Source organism: Drepanopeziza brunnea, assembly GCF_022702325.1.
Source record: "Drepanopeziza brunnea f. sp. 'multigermtubi' strain 214-2 chromosome Unknown ctg5, whole genome shotgun sequence".
NCBI classification, from domain to species: Eukaryota; Fungi; Ascomycota; class Leotiomycetes; order Helotiales; family Drepanopezizaceae; genus Drepanopeziza; species Drepanopeziza brunnea.
The window spans coordinates 1,763,215-1,780,700 of NW_027094068.1; the positions used below are offsets into that span (position 1 = coordinate 1,763,215).

General features: G+C 50.9%; 5 protein-coding genes across 5 annotated transcripts; 3 read left to right on the plus strand and 2 right to left on the minus strand.

Moving 5' to 3' along the window:
* Window positions 1-1,916: 1,916 nt before the first annotated feature.
* Window positions 1,917-2,794, plus strand: L3040_003832 (uncharacterized protein; the record flags this gene model as incomplete). The annotated part of the gene is made up of 2 exons (XM_007294559.2): window positions 1,917-2,138; window positions 2,237-2,794. 2 exons carry the CDS (start codon window positions 1,917-1,919, stop codon window positions 2,792-2,794), a joined length of 780 nt encoding a protein of 259 aa, XP_007294621.2.
* Window positions 2,795-4,570: 1,776 nt separating this feature from the next.
* On the plus strand, window positions 4,571-5,488 carry L3040_003833 (uncharacterized protein; the record flags this gene model as incomplete). The annotated part of the gene is made up of 2 exons (XM_007294558.1): window positions 4,571-4,675; window positions 4,727-5,488. The coding sequence occupies 2 exons, from the start codon at window positions 4,571-4,573 to the stop codon at window positions 5,486-5,488; spliced, it is 867 nt and encodes a 288-aa protein (XP_007294620.1).
* Window positions 5,489-7,146: 1,658 nt separating this feature from the next.
* Window positions 7,147-8,559, minus strand: L3040_003834 (uncharacterized protein; the record flags this gene model as incomplete). Its single annotated transcript, XM_007294557.1, has 7 exons — window positions 7,147-7,181; window positions 7,237-7,375; window positions 7,429-7,482; window positions 7,531-7,605; window positions 7,664-8,099; window positions 8,154-8,396; window positions 8,495-8,559. 7 exons carry the CDS (start codon window positions 8,557-8,559, stop codon window positions 7,147-7,149), a joined length of 1,047 nt encoding a protein of 348 aa, XP_007294619.1.
* A 1,197-nt stretch (window positions 8,560-9,756) lies between these two features.
* L3040_003835 (uncharacterized protein) lies at window positions 9,757-14,868 on the minus strand (the record flags this gene model as incomplete). The annotated part of the gene is made up of 9 exons (XM_007294556.1): window positions 9,757-10,640; window positions 10,843-11,713; window positions 11,783-11,829; window positions 11,877-12,349; window positions 12,415-12,626; window positions 12,698-12,841; window positions 12,898-13,780; window positions 13,841-14,268; window positions 14,392-14,868. 9 exons carry the CDS (start codon window positions 14,866-14,868, stop codon window positions 9,757-9,759), a joined length of 4,419 nt encoding a protein of 1,472 aa, XP_007294618.1.
* An 884-nt stretch (window positions 14,869-15,752) lies between these two features.
* L3040_003836 (uncharacterized protein) lies at window positions 15,753-17,056 on the plus strand (the record flags this gene model as incomplete). Its single annotated transcript, XM_007294555.1, has 3 exons — window positions 15,753-16,009; window positions 16,117-16,502; window positions 16,677-17,056. 3 exons carry the CDS (start codon window positions 15,753-15,755, stop codon window positions 17,054-17,056), a joined length of 1,023 nt encoding a protein of 340 aa, XP_007294617.1.
* Between the last annotated feature and the right edge of the window lie 430 nt (window positions 17,057-17,486).

Consider the following 17,486-nt stretch of genomic DNA (forward strand, 5'->3'; position numbering starts at 1 on the left):
GGAAGGAGAGCAGGGTGCACGTGCCACCAAGTCGGTGCACAGACCTCAGGCCTTGGCGCTGGTTCCTACTACCGGTACAACCTCACCCCAATTCCTAGTCCTAGATAATACAAGTCAAATCAACCACAACCAACATCATCAGAAGCTTCCTCCTATGACCTAGTATTATCACTAGATAACTACTAGCGATACAAAGTCCCGCTATGGACAGGCCACGACGCTGACATCTTGGGTCTTGATCGAGAGATGCTGCAATGGAGAGATGCTGCAATGGATGGATGCTCATGTTGTTGTTGTTGTTGTTGTATTTATTAACGTCGGGCGGGTATCCAAAACGCAATGCTTGGACCCTGGGGACCTCCCATGGGGTACGGCGACGTGCTAAGTAGAGGAATTATATACAAAGTACTATCTAATCGAGAGTAAAAACCACGTTGGGGAAAACCTCTCGTCAAATAGCTGGACACCTGTAAACCCCCTAAAAGCAATTCATAGTGATGTGCGTCGAGTTTTCTCTCGACAACTGTCGAATACGTGTGGCCCTACGGGCGGCCTCGATCCGTATAGTACAAACATCGTTCTCTTTCGTCGTAGAGCTAAGAAGGCTCGCGTTCGTAGCCCTTAAATAGAGCCGGTGTGTTTGTAGAACGCTCTTTCGAAGGCGCAGTACCGTGTTTTCGATCAATCGAACTAAGCCCTTCCCATCCCATCTCTTATACACGTTCCCCCTCTATCGCAAATCCTCCTGGTCTTTTCAGTCGGTATGCCCGTCAGGTATAGATCGTAGTCGGCGTGGTATTCGAGAAGAAGGAGGAGGGAGGTTCGGAATCGCCGGTAAAGGAAAATCTCTTCGAGGAGACGTCGCATGTCGATGATTCAATTTCGGCTCTCCAGACTCTTTATCTCTCTTTCTACCGCAGGAGAAAGAAAGAAAAAGAGCTGAAGGTTCGTAAGGGGCACCTCGTACAGATAAAGAATCGTAGCCCCCCGATGGATGCTCATGTAGATAGCGAGAAGTGCAATATTCTTTTCAAGAATTACAGTTTCATGTGATATTTTGAAGGTTTAGGAGCGGGCCTCTATTGCTTGAGTTTGAGAATATGAAGACGAAGATGTGCTCTATAGGCCATATATATTGAACAAAACCCTGATAATGCTAGTGCAAAGGTGTTTATTTTGCTTCTGATGTCAAGACTTTTAAAATACGTCGACAACGTAAATACAAACTCCTTCGCCTGCCTCGCCACTAGAAACTTCTCCAAGGTGCTACCCTTCAAAGCTTTCCTGCTCTTCACTTCCTACCCTCTGATTCACCAACACCTGTATCGCAAGCGTTTTTAGCGGCTGGAATTCCACATGAATTCTCTTACCAGCCTCATTTGTTGCAGCCTTTTTAGCGCTAATCGTTTTCGGCTATTCACCGATGCTCCACCTTCCGACTTGGCTATTCCTTTCTCCGTGTCCTTCTCAAAATAACGACTCGATCTTGCAACGCAACGTCCGAAAATTCTGCACCGCATCGATTTTGCCCACGACTCAGAAGCTCGTGATACAACAGTTTCTAGGAATTTACGGCCAACAAAAGTTTCCTCCCGCTTTCTTCGACGCGCCGCGCCGACTTCACGAAGGGACTCTGTTAGCAAGCAAAGCGAATATTAATGAATATTTCAGGTGGAAGACTTGGTAAGAGTTTCATGGGCAAGAGGCGAGAGAATGAGAAGAGAAATATGGATAATGATAGCGGCGTCGACAAGATCTTGATTATTCAAGCATCGATCCGGGACTCTTCTCTTCTGAGTCTGTCAAGGGTTGTACTTCACTATCTAGCACCTCTGGAATCAAAGCTTCTGCTACCCCAAGCTCGGTATCAACCATCCCTACTATCCAGGCTTGTAAGTTCGACCCCGCTCTTTCCAATGGTGATTATTGCCAACATATGTCTAGCTCAAGCTACTGGGTCCGATGATAGCTTAACCATCATGGTCGATGCCTCTTGTCAACAAGCCGCTCCTCCTGGTACTAGAAAGACTTCAGCTGCAACGGGTAAACCAAACCCCCAGCACAAAACCACTGGAAAGACCCGAAGAGTGCCCGCCTTGTGTTCGGACCAGAAAACACTCGACGAGAGGAAGGCCGAGGTTCGCAAGCCCGAGCCAGACAAGCTGCGGTTCGCATCAAGCTGAACAGTGGAAAGTGGCACGCGTTCAAGTATCCTGGCCGCGCCAACTTCGACTAGGGCAAGAAAACCTCGATTTCCAAGTGGAACGCGTGGAGAACGAAGAACTTCAACAACTACTTCGAATATGACAACGCCGGCACTGCCCCCCGACCGCAGGGTAACCCCCAAGCCAGGTGGTACCACGTGGAGAAGGAATTCATCGAGATAATGCTCGAGAAGATGATCAAGAATACTGACACCGCTTTGAGTGGCAAGGATTGGCAAAAGCTGGCTAAAAAGCACAATAAGATGTTCAAGAGGACGAAAATAACAGTTGCGGAGAGGCTCTTCAACGGGAAGGCTGCTACCAAGAGCGAGATTATTGGAGAGAGAAGTGTCGCGTCGCTAAGGTCCCATTTCAGCAAGGACGAGGGGTTGAAGGAGCTTCAATTGCAACTCATCAAGAAGTATGACCTAGACCACTATGAGGGCCATACCACGGATAAAGACTCTGATTCTGGATCTGATGAGCCGGTGCAGGACGCCAACTTGGAACGTGGCTCGAACAATGAGATGGACGATCAGCGACCTGCTGCTCAGTCAACTGTTGGAGTTCCTGTTGCTTCTACGTGGTAAGATACTTCAAAGGGTGGTCTTCCTGTATTTCGGACTCCAGCCAAAAGTTTCGCTAGAAGACTATCACCCTCTCTTATTAATGTCTTGCGTCCAGCTGTTGGGCCGTCAGCCTCGTAGAAAATTGACGAGTTTTTGAACTCTGCGCTAATCAAGGTCAGCATCGCAAGTTCAAACATACCTGGCACTGTGTTTGCCACGGCTATTAACAGTTCAGTCTCGCGGCTTATGGGATTGACTGCCTGGCAATCTTGTATTCTGCTCTGCTCCTTGGTTGCGGACGTTCTGTACCATCTGTGAAGGATAAGAGGAGCTACGTGTAGATTTGGGTTTTTTTTTTCTTGTATATTCGGACATTTGGTTTCTCTGGATTATTCTTCTTTGTGGGGGGGGGGGGGGGGGGGGGGGGGGGGGGGGGGTTGAATAGTTTATGGATGGAAGTCTGGCATAGCATAGAAGATCATTCTCGATGAATCGAGCGGGTATAGACATCAATGCTAATTGTAACGGATAACTTATCAACAACCATTATGCCTTCCATTTGTATATGGTGACCTGTGTCCTTATATCTATGATGTAGGCGAGATTTCCGTTACCCACGCTACTGTATCCGCGGACATTTGCCTTTTGCGACCTTCAGGTTCCAGGGTGTGGAAGTGCATCATAAAATTTGTTCAGAGTTATGCGCCTAGTAGTATCTACCAAAGTAACTCCTAGTTTTGCTGACTTAGTAGCAAAAGGACCCGGATAGAGAGGCTAGGAAGACGCGAGGTTGATCGCCGTCACAGATCACGTTTCCCTATCTATCATCGTCGAAGTTTTTCATCCGACTTAGGAGAGCGCTGCGCTGGAGAAAAAGCGAAATGGTCGATTTTATTAAGGTACCAATCTCTAGATCTATCGAAATACAAAGATCGCTTGCTCGCTTTGACAAATCGAATTCTCCATAAGTCCATATCGTTCATCTGGTATATCAACACATTACCCCCGCACCTGAGCGAGCCCCTTTTACTTGCAACTGTAGTCTTGGCAAAATGGCTGTGAAGAATTTAGGAAACGTCTCGCAAGAGCTTGTAAACTATCTTTAGATATTCCTTAAGTCTATAGTGTTGCTACTAGTAGAAAGCCCTTCGGAAGATACAAGTAAATGATCTCGGCGATATCTAGGAAGCATCTCGATCATATTACTTCCAGTTCATCTTTTAAAAAGCTTTAGGAACTTGGTTCGAAATAATCAGCCCAGCATCAAAGGAGCATCAGTTGTCACGGCAAAGACACTCCAAGATGTCAAGGACTAGTAAAATCCTTCAGGAATTAGACTTCCTTTTGACTTGATGGTGCCCTCATTTCTGGCCGCTCACCTGTATTGTGCTTGAGCCGGAAACTTCTTCTTCCCCGATTAAAGGCCTCAAGATCCCCCCCTTTGCTTCCATCATCTAGATTTTTTAACAGTAAGAGATCCTTCCTTTTTCGGCGCATTTATTTTCATCGACCCCTCTCAAAGCTCGGAACTATTTTATTTTCTCTCTTTCATCACGGGACTTGGAACGAGAACGTTCGCCCGAGAATGAGAAGCCTTCGCTTACTCCCATTGTAGCGCAGAACAGCATTTAAGATGTCTCTTCGACAGTAGAACTCGAAGTCTGGAACCATCATCGTCGACTGCAACACATTCGACCGTCCCCCAAAACATCAAGATCCACCGACAGCGACGACAACTAGCCTACGCCGAGCAGACCACGAAGTTTCTTATCTTCGACCACCATTGATCAAGACATCATGGCTCCCCCAACCAAGGACTCCTCTTCGACCGCAAAAGAAGCCCTCCCCGAGAAGAAGAAGATTCCCTTCAGCAAAGGGAGCACCGCTAATCGAATATCTAATGTAAGCACTCACCCTTCCCCCCCCTAATCATCCAAGACCAACACTTCACAGAGCTCCATCAAACATGCCCCCTGCTGCCCCAGAGGCACCAAGTTCAGCTGGTCGGCCAACATGCACCTTTCCCTGGCCAATACCCCCCGCCCACAAGTCGGTGTCGAGAGCCCCGAGCTCATGCACATGAACCTCACCGACACCAAAGGCAACACCTACAGGATCGTCTACCCCGGCCGCGGCAAGATGGACTTCTCCTCCCGGCAGTGGGTCAGCGCGCTCGACAAGTGGCGTCGCCAGTTCATCAACCGCCGTCTCAACAAGAACAACGACGGCGAGAGCCAGGCCAACGACTTCCGCCCGCACTGGACCGAGCCCGAGCAGGAGTACCTGCTGCACGTCATCAAGGAGTGGATCAAGAAGAACGAGTGCTCCATCAGCATGCGGCACTGGGAGGAGATCGCCGGCATCTACAACGCTCGCTTTGAGGGGACCGAGGCGCAGGCCGGGTGGAGATGCCCACCAGCCTTCAACGGCAAGGGCTTGTCGGCGGGTGGGAAGTTGAAGCTGGCGCACACGCTCCCGGCCCGCAAGGCGACGGCTGTGCGGTCCCAGGTGTATCGATGGCCGAGAGTCAGAGAAGCGATGGATGCCGAGCTGAGGAAGATCGAGCAGGAGGATAACGGCGATGACGATGACCGGGAAGACGTCGATCTAGAGGCTCCGGACTCGGATGATGAGGATGCGCTGGATTCAGAGGACGCTTACGAGCCAGTGGACGACGCTCCTCATCAGCCGCAGTCATCTCGCCTCGAGGCGTAGATCGGCCCAATCTTTCGTCCCGAGTCTCTTCGTGGTCAGTACGGCCCCGACCATACATGTAGTTAATTATCCAGCTAACTTAAAAGCTCAGTCCGTTCTTGAATACGGACCCATCTAGGCTCTATCAGCTAGGGTTCTCCGAGCTCTAGACAATGGCAGAGAGTTGGGTTGGCTCACATTGCCATATTCCGAACCTGGAGAGAAGCAGCCAGACAGGCCCTTTGAGCCTTCACGATGAGCTAGCTGTACTCTACATAGCCCCGAAAATCTCAAGCCTCGCTCGCACATCCACACCCTCTATCTCTCGAATCACACAGCACCGCACCCGAATCCCCACGCGTTCCCTTTCCTCGAAATATCCACCGCCGGTAGCAAGCGTCTCCCCCCTCAATTCCCCACCCAGCCAAAGTCTCAGATTCTCGCAATGAGACACCCTCCCCGATACTTGCCGTCTCTCTAACCCTAGCCCACGAATATCCCATTAGCTATCTGTTGCTAGGTAAAGTGGAAGAAGAGCAGGGTGCACGTGCCACCAAGTCAGTGCACGGACCTCAGGCCTTGGCGCTAGTTCCTACTACCGTACCTACCGGTACCTTAGGTACCTAGGTAGGTACCTACCTACAACCTCATCCCAATTCCCAGTCCTAGATAATACAAGTCAAGTCAACCACAACCACACAACTTCATCAGAAGCTTCCTCCTGCGACCTAGTATTATCACGAGGTAAGTACCAGCAATACCATCTATTCCAGCTCCCCACCCCATTTACCTCGTTCGCCCATCCCCGCCCAGAGCGATGAGGTGCGTGCATCTCTTCGGCCAAGTGACGATGGATTATAGGGACGGGCTACGGTACTTGCATCTCATCGCTGCCCCCTTCATTCCTCTGCGCCGATCTCTCTCTCGATCCCGGTCAACTGTCGCTTCTTCTCATGTTGTAGGCCGGCGCATCTCGCGCCGTTATATCGATGGGGAGGAGAGGGCCGGACTCGAAACCGCTTCTATCCAATTTCCTTCGGCTCGTCATTGGTTCTCCTCGTTTGTTTGGTCGCTTGCGACTTGACTTGACTTGACTTGACTTGACTACCAGCTGAGTTCGAGGTGTTCCCATCTGGTCCCTTCGGCATGTCTCCTCTAGCCTTTCTCCTGGTGCGCCAGAGTGTATCATTCCACTTGGCAAAAAAAATAACAATAACATTCTGGACTTGTAAAGTTCTATGAGTTTGAATCAAAAATAAAAATTGCATAAATCAACTAGCTACTCACGAAATGATTACACTTTACAAACCTTATTGAATCGGTTTTGTCGCCAGCTTGTAGTGTCTGATCTCAACTGACAGTAGACTGGTAACTTGTTCTCAGCGACCAGGCCGCTGAGCCGCTTATTTGTAACCACACGATATATTCTATTTTTCACTCTCAACTAATTACCCCCACTTCTAATGATGTACACAGCGTTCTTCGCAGCTAGAACGCAATTCTACTTCTATTCCAGTTCCACCCGAGCTCATATCAGTGACAACGAAAGCGTCAGTCGAGACCCGGCTATAGAATATTACCCTGAACCCCTTAACCAAAGTACCCCAGAAAATGATGCATCATGATACTCTGGAGCATGATATCCCCCTCGAGTGTTCCAGGTGAGAAGTTCTCCCTAATCAGATCTCGGTTCTCGATGCGCGTAACGATCTCGCTAGGGTAAAATCAAGTCAGTAAGAGCTGTGTTGAACTTTGGCTTGAAACCATACCCCTGTTCATCCTTTTTGGGACTTGATCAAGTTTTTCACGCTCCAGATGGGGCTTTTCGACGCGTGTTTTGGCGTATGCGCCTGTCTCATGAAATTCGAACTCACTACGAGGTCTGGCCTTTTTCGATTCCTGCACGGGCTTTTATATTATTGTCAGTTGAAGAAATCGTGGGAAGAGAGTACTTTACTTACGCTGCCGTCGCTAGATGGGGGTATCTTCAAGCCGGATCTGGGCAATATGGAATTCTGAGGATCAATCAGTAACGTGCCCATCTGAGCTGAAACCTCACTGACCAGCTCTCTTTGCTGGCTTCTAGTGTAGCGAAATGGCGTATCCAACGGGATACCTTCCATCTCGAGCTCGTGAGCCTGAATCGTATCCGCTTAGCACCAAACCCATCATTGATAAGTCCAGTTGGGAACCCACATCTTCCCGGGTATTCCTCAAATCTTCACGAGATTTGTCCGCTTCTTCTTGACTAAGATAATACTTCCGCTTCTTTTTCGAAGCTCCGTTGACTTTGGTAACCACACCCCTCTTCCTTTTTTTGTCGATGTCTGGTAAGTAACCCGCGGCGAGTGTTAATTCTACGAGCCCTGAGAACGCGGGTTCCGGCTGTTTATCAACAGAGCATTCGCTCATCAGAGTATCCTCGTTCTTCAGAGTATCCTCGCTCGTCAGAATATCCTCGCTCGAGTCCCGTCTCAGTCTCTTAGGCTCTGGAAGATTTTTTAACTCCTCAAAGTTGGTCTCCATCATCCACTCTGTATCCTGGGCCTTCTTGATAGAGAAGAGCCGGGTGGACGAGACAATATCGGTCTGCGTGCTTGAGAGTGACTGTCGATTACTCTCACTTAGAAGCCTTAAGTCACCACCATCAGTTGGGTACCTTCAAAAGAGCTTCCTTTCCACTCACTTGTTGCTCCCGTCCTCAACAGAAGATATCCGTTGGTGAGTTGAGGCATCTGTGCTCGTAGAGCGATTGAACTGCCTCCTATACTCCCGTTGCCACCGTTTGAATATCTCAAGGCAGTTTTGAGCAATGTGGTGTTCTTGCGCCAGTGAATCCGTCCGTTTATCTTTTTCCTTCTCGACCTGTTTCGTATGGGAGTCTGATGTGCCATGATTGGTGGGAATATCTAAGATGTCCGTGGCTGGGCTGGTAGAACACGGAAGTCAGCAAATGGTTTTGGAGGGAGGACAACACATCTTCCCAGATATGTCGGAATAACCCGAGAGCCGGAACTAATGGAATACCTGTAAAGTGTGGAGGCCTGCGTTACTGGAACTTTGAAATTGATAGGGGTGGTCTTGCGTCTCATCGTGTATCGAAACCGGGATATAGAGGGTGCAGCGTGTGAATAGTAATCGATACCGCGTACGATAGCGATGCTACCGTCCAAAAGTGCGATTGTTGTTGTTGATGTTGGTGATAATTGATGATGATGATGACAGATGACTGCTTTGAAAGATCAAGCCATAAAGAAAAGTCTCAAGTACGTACCACTTGGCAGTTGTTAGGAGGGAAAGAGCGAGGTATCGTCCTTTGGGAATACGCGAATGTCGAAGAAGACACGACAAACGAATGACCACCCACAGATAATTCGATACCGTCTGGGCGTTAGGTATGTACAATTGCGTTCAAGTCTTTCGTTTCCAAGTTTCCATCACCGCAGATGCCTAAATATCTTAACTTTAGGGGCGTGCCGAAGCGTGACGAGGCTGCTCGGCTACTTATGGGAGTCCATCATAGCCGTAAGGCTGCTTGCTATCTAGAACACATAGTCATCTTCAGTAAGCCCTGGAAGGTGATTAAACAACTTGCGAGTTGATTTAAACTACTATTATTCTCTGTCTAGCTTTGTTCACTTTACACGGCTTAGTATATCAGCATTGTGAAAGCGGACTTATGCTGTCCTTGAGAATTCCGTATATTTCTATATAGTAGTTTACCTCACCTAGAATCTTTTCATTAAAATTTCCAGAACAAGTCACAATAAAGGGTTTGTTGACAAGCCCCCCCTTTTTTTCCCACGACCATCAATCTCGCCTATTTATAGCAAGCATTTTACTGGCCCTCGGCATTATTCTCTAGTGCCTTGATTGGCCCCACCGTTTGGTTTCGGTCGCGCCGGAATATTTTTTTTTCTTGCTGGAATTTACCCGTGATGTGTTTGTACTTAGAGAGAGGTAGAGTTGGGTGACGGGTGTCAGAAAATTGATTGCTCTCGTGAGAGGAGAGGAGGAGAAGAAGGTTTTAGCTAAGTAGAAGTACATGGTACGGATATATGGATCACGTGCGTGGAACATGGGAGCCGGAGTTGCCAACTACTCCAGTTGACGAGCCTTTATAAAAGACCATACGCTTTGCCATCACTTTTCAAGTGATTGTTAATTCTTTGCAGGATTAAAGATAGTCTTTTGGTTATCGCGTACGTACGAAAGATGACGTCTCTATCATCGCTCCCAAGATCCGATCCCAAGTGCTTGGACTTCTCTAAGTCAGTTCCGGCCGCCTCTCATTTCTGCCACTTCACACTCTTCGACCTTCCATTTCTCAGCTTGAGGCACAGGAACACCATCGCATACGACGCCAGGGCGAAAACCACTACGATGCCCACATCCCGCCAGCCATGGCTCTTTGAAAGATTCAGCGTCTTCAGATAATCGCCGCCCTCCCGAAACTGGCAGACCCGGCACTCCTCAGTCGCAAGCGGATTAATCAGATTGCTACCGGATCCAGCCTCTCTCAGGTATCTCTCGAGATACTGCCCACACGTCTGGCCCCTGGGCGGGTCAAAGATGGCAAACTCGCTCTCGTTACACGTGACCTCGGTATCCCAGATGTCAAAGACGAGCATGGCGCCCATGAAGTAGGTGAAGGGGTTCAGGTAGTACAGCCAGTAGCGCCAGAAGCCGACGATCTGGTCGTATGGGACCAGGATGCCGCAGAAAGGGGCCAGGACGCCGATCAGCACGGGGCTGGCGAACGCGGCGAATGCGGCGTTGGGCGCGCACGTCGCGACCAGCTCGCCGATGCCCGTGAACACGAACTCGTACATGATCATGACCAGCAGCGTGGGGCCCGCCCCGTGCGATGGGAAGCCAACCGTCCAGTACCAGGCTACGAAATAGAGGGCGGCGCTTGCGACCAGGTAGGGGAGCTCTGCTACTACGACCGCCGTGGCGAAGGCGAGCCAGGAGTAGATTTTGGATTTGGCCTCGCGGGTTTCGAAGATGTCGCGTCGGGAGATGAAGAGAGGTTGCAGCTGGTTAAGGGCACCTGGGGCGACGAAGATGAAGTTGAAGATCGTGAAAAGGCGGGAGTGTAAGGAGGTGACGGAGTGGCTGACTTGGTAGAATGTGAAGCCGTTGAAGAGGGCAGATGAGATATGCAGGATAACTGTGGTGGGTGGGCTCGCTTGTCAGCCTGTGCCTGTTACCTGAAATGGAAGGAATTGTTGATGGGGAAGATGAGGACGGCAATTTCTTTAAGATTCGTTTCGAAGGATAGAGGCACATGATCTCAGGACTCACGAAATGCTGGAAAGATCCCGCTAAAAGCTTGAAGGGGAAGAAACACGCTCAGAAGATGATGCACTCACGCTTGTTGTTAATGTAGTCGGTGTTGCGGTACAGGGAGAGACTGGTCCGCGAAGTCACCATTCTGATCTGTTGCCATATCGGCGTAGCGAACTCGTCGTTGTACTGGTCGGACATGGCAGAGAGGGAGGATGTTGAGGCCGATTCGCGCTCGATCCGTTCGAGCTCGGCGGCGACGGCGACGTATTCTGGGGATTCGAGCCAAACTGTATTCCAATCCTTTTCACGGCCCCACGAGCTGGAAACCACGTCGATTATATACTCGGCCGGGTTGGTATCGAGAAGGCATTCCGGAGCACCGTTCCTGGCGAAGTAGCTCTTTACCGTTTGAGAGTTCTTGCCGCCTGTGTCGCCAAAGTAGGCGACCTTTCCGCCAGGAGCGAGGAGGAGTAGAGTGTCGAACTGGGAGAATACCTGTGCGGACGGTTGGTGAATTGTCACGAGCACAGCTTGTCCGACATCTGCCAGTTTTCGCAAAAATCGGATCGTGTTGAACGCAGATTGACTATCCGCCCCGGATGTCGGCTCGTCGAGGAAGATCAGGACTTTCGGTTTCGACACCAACTCGACACCGATCGTGACTCGTTTCCGCTGCTCCAACGTTAGGCCGGCGTCGACGCAGCCAATCAAGGTGTCGGCAAGGTCGTTCAGTTCTAGTAAATCGATGATTGTCTGGACGTAAGCGATCTTCTCCTCGTAAGAAACTTTCCGGTCTTGCCGTAAGAGGGACGAGAACTCCAAGGCTTCCCGGACGGTGACGAATGGCTCGTGGACGTCGACTTGCTCGCAGAATCCGATGCAGCGTTGGAAAGACACTGGAAGCGGTCGACCGTCGACTAGGACCGAGCCGCTGATCACGCCCTCGGTCTTGCGCTGCCGGGAAAGTCAGTACATGCATGATCGAAGATAGAAGTCTCCGCTGCAAGCTCACTCAATACTTACTTGAGCCAAGGTATCCAAAAGTGTCGTCTTGCCTGCTCCAGAGGCACCTATTCATGGTCAGTAGACATGACATACAGTGCTGAAGATCACATACCCATCAGAGCCCCTAGCATGCCAGGCTTGACCCACCCATGCACATTATCCAGCAGGACTCTCTCTCCAGCCTTAGTCTTCACCGTGTACGACAAGTTCCTCCACGTCAGCACTGATGTATTCCGCGCCAAGTCCCCAGCAACCCTCGTCTCCTTACCGACGCTACTAGAGGAGCGGACTTCATCAACTTCCATCACTTTGTTTCCGGCTGCGCCAAAAGTCTCAGGACCCACAAGTGTTTTCTTATTGTCGACATCGCTTTGCTCCGGCTTCTCCAAGCCCGGGCTCGACATCTCTTCGTCTTTTACAATAGCGCGCAAGACACCAGCAGCTTTCTCTCGCGGAATGAGAAGTGTTGTCTGTCCCTCGGACGCGAAATGCCACTTGGTGCTGTAGAAGATTGTGACCCCGGCGAAGAAAACCCACATTGGCCACAGTATGGCGAAGTTACGCCAGACGTGTCCGTGGCCGTATCTACATTGCCCCGGCGTCAGCAAGCTCTAGTTTGGTTGACCGGAGCAGACCGGTTAGCTACTTACGCTAAGGATTCCAGATAGTCGTCTCCTCGGACGAAGGTGGTATTGTGGAGTGCTGCCGCACCTACGCCGGCGCAAGAGCGGGATTCCGGGTCAGGGTAGCCGGGGCCGACGGGAACGATGTTGGGCCCGATGCATTTGATGATTGTGTCATGGAGCTCGTTGGATAGCAGAGCGTCGAAGGCGTAGGCCAGGGGGTCGACCCAGAAGATCCACTGGTTCATAGTCAGCAACCTTTGCTGGCACTTCCACACGTTAGTTGGGAAAGTGAAGGATCCAAACTTACCACGAACCACGGGTGCATCAGGTGATAGTTAAACATGTATCCCGTGTACAGGTTGACGAAACCGATCACGATTCCGGCCCACTTGGAAGCTTTGTCAAATGTTGAAGACATTGCGCCGATTGCACGGAAGAGGGCTGTCATGGTCTGGAGAGAGTATCAGTATGTCCACCAGCTATAATAGTTGATTGATGGAAGCTCACTAATGCCGTAACGAAGAGCAGTACCCAGTACGTAAAGAAAGCATCAGCACTCTGTGCCAGCCCAACCATAAAGTACAGCACCACAGAGAACATCGTAATCCGGAATGCAATAACAGGAATATCCGCTACGATCTGGGCGATGTGATAGGCCGCCAAATTATTAAAGGCAAAATACTTGTGCTTCAGCAAGACCGGCCTCCCATTGAACGAATCCGCAACTTCAGACATGGCGATCAACGTATTATACAGCAGCGCAAAGAACAAAGCTCCTGATTTGATGAACAGCCCAACTGAATTGGGAGGCGCATCGTAGAAGAGTGATCCGAGGATGAGCGCCAGCGCGGTGCTGGATATCTGCTTCATCAGGAACGTCTTCTTGTCGCCCCACAGGATCTGGTACTGGCGAACGAGGCACGCTTGAACCTGGGCGCTGAAGCTGACGGTGAACAGGTCGCTGCAACTCTCATCGGCGACGGACTTTTGGAAGCCCAGCGTCCGTTGCTCTGCTAGTGCGCTGGATGGGTAGTTGTACTCTGATGACATTTCGAGATAGATCTGCGATTTCTCGTACACGGCGCGGAACGCTGCGGTGTTGCGCGGGACGATGCCCAAGCATTCTGGGCGGATCTCGCGCTCGCTTGGTACCGTCACACCGGTTAGGAAGTCGGCTGTGTTGGCGCCGTGCAGACAGTCGAAGCCTAGGCTTTCCATGTAGGGTCGCGTGGCCTCCATGGGCCCGAAGTAGATCTGTTGCCCTTGGTCGAGAAGAAGGACTTTGTCGAAGAGGTCGTAGATCCCGTTGCCGGGTTGGTATAGGGTCACGATTGTTGACAGTCCTCGGCTATTTGTCAGTGCCCGCAGAGTTTTGATGTACTGCAATGCTCTGCATATCCCAGTGAGTAATTTGGAACTCAGAAAGATGGTGTGTCGTGAAAAGACTTACGTGCTTGCATCCAGGCCTCTGGTTGGCTGGTCCCAGCAGTAAACCGACCCTCTTGTTGCCAAACACTCCGCAATGGATACCCGCTTGCGCTCCCCACCCGAGACGCCCCTGACAAACTCATTCCCAATCTTAGTATTCTGCGTGTGCTCAATCCCTAAAGCTTGCAGCAGAATATCTCGATACCCCTTCCGGTAATTCTCCTTCTCGGCTTGGGGCTTGTTGAACGGGACCTTGAGCCGGGTCGCAAAGTCCATCGTCTGGCCCACGGTCAAAGATGGGAAGAACAATTCGTGCTCCGTATTCATGACAATCTGCCCGGCATACTGCTCAGCGGCTTTGTGATCCATCGAGCCGTAGAAGACATCGCCGCTGACGGACTCGTATCCTCGCCTTCGGTTTGCCAGTACGCTCAATAATGTGGTACATCCCTACTCCGTTCAAAGATTAGCAATCTCTCAAAAGTTTGCAGCCTATGCAGGGCAATGTCTGCTGGAGGTGCTCCCGCATAGGCCGGAACTAGACATGTGGGATGCCGTGCCACTACAACTTACCGACCCAGGCTTTCCCAGCACCAACAGCATCTCCCCGGGCTTGACGCAGCCATGCGAGCTGTCCAGAATAGTCCTAGTCGCGGGATGGCGGCGCAAGCTCCTCAACTTTCGGGGAATGTCGAACTGCGAGACGAAATTCTCATGAACAGCAGCATCAGTGCTAATACCTTTGACAGTGAGATCGGTCCATGTGATGCCCAGCTCCTGGGATGTGCCACCTGCACTAATCTTCTCCCTGTCGAGGAATGATTGGAGTTTCGAGAGGGCGCTCTCTGCTTCGCTGGGCGGGCCTTCGGTGACACTCGGAGATGTCTCTATGATATCTTCCTGCGTTCTGGCGCTGTTGGGTTTGCTGTCGTCGTCGTCCGTGGAGGAAGAACTTGGCAATTCTACCTTTGCAATTTCGCCATAATCCATACCAACAACGGCATTCGTCGCTGACACTTCCTGAATTCCCGCAGCAGCATCAGTGCGCATGGTGAAAGTAGATAAAAGATGACCAGGCCGGCATAGGCGGGCGGTGGATTGAAATCGACTATATACAGGAAGAGTGTATTAGAAAATGTGCAAATTGAAATCGAAAAATTCCTGAGCGCATTTCATATTTATTGCTCGAGCACCATATACATAAGCTTACTCTCAAGAGGCAGGTTCAGAGATCGGTGGGCCGGAAATCCACTAGGCTGGTCAACGCTACGACGTCGCGGAGTAAACAACAAGCGAAGACCGATGAACAGGACATCGCGTTTGGTGGAACCGATAGTGCGAACGGGAAAGCAAGATCCGTGATACCGACAATAATGATGATGGACGGATAGGATCCAAAAGATACGACAGAGAAGTCCCCATAAGCATGATGATTATGATTATCGTTATCATTATCGTGATCACTGCTATTATCACCATAGGAAAGCATTGCATTGCATTGCTCGCTTGTGAATTGTGGGACGGCTTCAAGGGGAGTGAAAAGGTGTCCGATTAGTAAGCGGCATCTGTTCAGCAGCACCGTCCAATCAGGCGACGAAGCGAAGGTCCATCAACAAAGAAAACAACAAGAAACGAATCTCCACCAACGTGACCAATGTGGGGCAGGGTATCTCTGCAGCAAGGCGCTAGCAACTTCTATCTGAATCTTGTCAACCCAGTTTGCGATTCAATTGCGTTATTCGTCCTCTTCCTTCCGTGTGTCTTTCTCTCCTTACTTCACCTCACCTCAACTCTCAGAGAAGCGGATTATTCTGCGTCCATCTGCTTCCTAAGTACAGCCAGTCGACCATATTGCAGAATCATCATTCCACACACTAAACTAGGAGCTAGACTATCGCGCGACGGTCAGCGGAGACGAACAGCAGTAATTCGAGATGGCCGATACCAGTGACTGTACGCTGGCTACCTGCCCAGTTGAGTTGTCGGAGATTGGATACTTGCCCAACGTCGCCGGTAACGTCTTCATTGCCGCATGGTTCGGTGTATGTCTCCTCGCTCAGCTGGTGCTCTCGATCAAGTACAAGACGTGGAGTCATCTGGCCGGTCAATTCTTTGGACTCATCCTGGAGATTGTTGGCTACGCCGCTCGCGCCAAGCTCCACGATGATCCGTTTGGAAACCAGTTCATCGTGTACGTACCCACCTCACCTCTAAGAATTTCAACTTTTTTCTCCTCCTCCTCGTAACGGAGAGGACGTTGTTGCCATAGGACTGACCCGCCCTGCTCCTTGCTCCCAGATACATCATCACCGTCACCATCGCGCCGGCCTTCCTGTGCTACACCATCTACCTCTCCTTCGGCCGCATCGTCATTATCTACGGCACCCACCTCTCGGTCATCCCCTTCCGCTTCTACACCATCATCTTCGTCGCCACGGACATCATCTGTCTTGTGCTGCAGGCTGGCGGCGCGGGGTGGACCCAAGACAAGAACATCTCGCCGGCCAATCTCGAGCGCGCGATCAACGTGCTGCGCGCCGGCCTCGGGATGCAAGTCGCCAGTCTGAGCATCTTTATTGTCCTCGCCGTCGACCTCGCGTACCGCGTCGTCCGACGTCGAAACTCGTGGAGCATGCGATTCGTCTCGGTGCGAGAAAAGAAGATGTTCAAACCGATGTTGCTGGGTAAGTCGTGCCGCTCCCAACTCCCACCTTAACTACCCCTCACCTCACCTACACCTACACCTACACCTCCACCTCTATCCCCCTCCCTTACCCCTTCCCGTCTGAATCACACAAACAACATATATATATATATGTATAATTTGGTTAACCACCTCACCCACCTCTCCCACACAGGCTTCTTCACCGCCGCGGTCCTCATCCTCGTCCGCTCCGCCTACCGCATCCAAGAACTCAGCGAAGGCTTCGTCCCCCCCGAAGATAACGCCGAGGTCCTCTTCATGATCCTCGAGGGCGCCATGATCGGCCTCGCCTCGCTCCTCCTCGTCCTCGTCCACCCGGGTCCCGTCTTCGGCCCCGCCGCCTGGAAGGCTACCAGCTTCTTCTCCAAGCAGCCGTCCCGGGCTGAGAAGCTAGATCACCACTCGGCGGCTGAGAATGGCTTCGAGATGCCTGCTGCTGCTGGCGGTGATGAGGGGGATGGTGGTGATGAGAGGAAGGGGCTGCGGGCGTCTGATATGTCGGGGGGGAGCAGTAGTCGGCCGTTCAAAGGATAGGATTATGGACGGATGGATTCCTGCACTATGAAGTGGATTCGAATCCGTTGTTGTTGTTGCTATTATTGTCTTTCTTGGCGAGCGGAATTCGAAAATCTGAAGTTGGGCGATCCCAGGTTGCGCTGCATGCTGACTAATAATACAATACGATGCAAATGCAAATGCATGGGGAAAGTAGACAGCCGTCTTTAATCCCTGTCTTTAATATCTGCCTTCCCGCTTGCCTGCTTGCCTGCGCTCTCTCTGCAATAGATCGCTCGATGGCTTCCACTTCTTACGCCTGTCTCCTTCCCTCTATCTTCTCCTTCTCCTTCTCCTCCCCCCACCCTATCCTCATCCAACCACCCATACTGATACACCTATATCAGTACCTATATCAGTACCTACATTAATCAGTAACACATAGACACGGGGCTCGACGCATCATAAC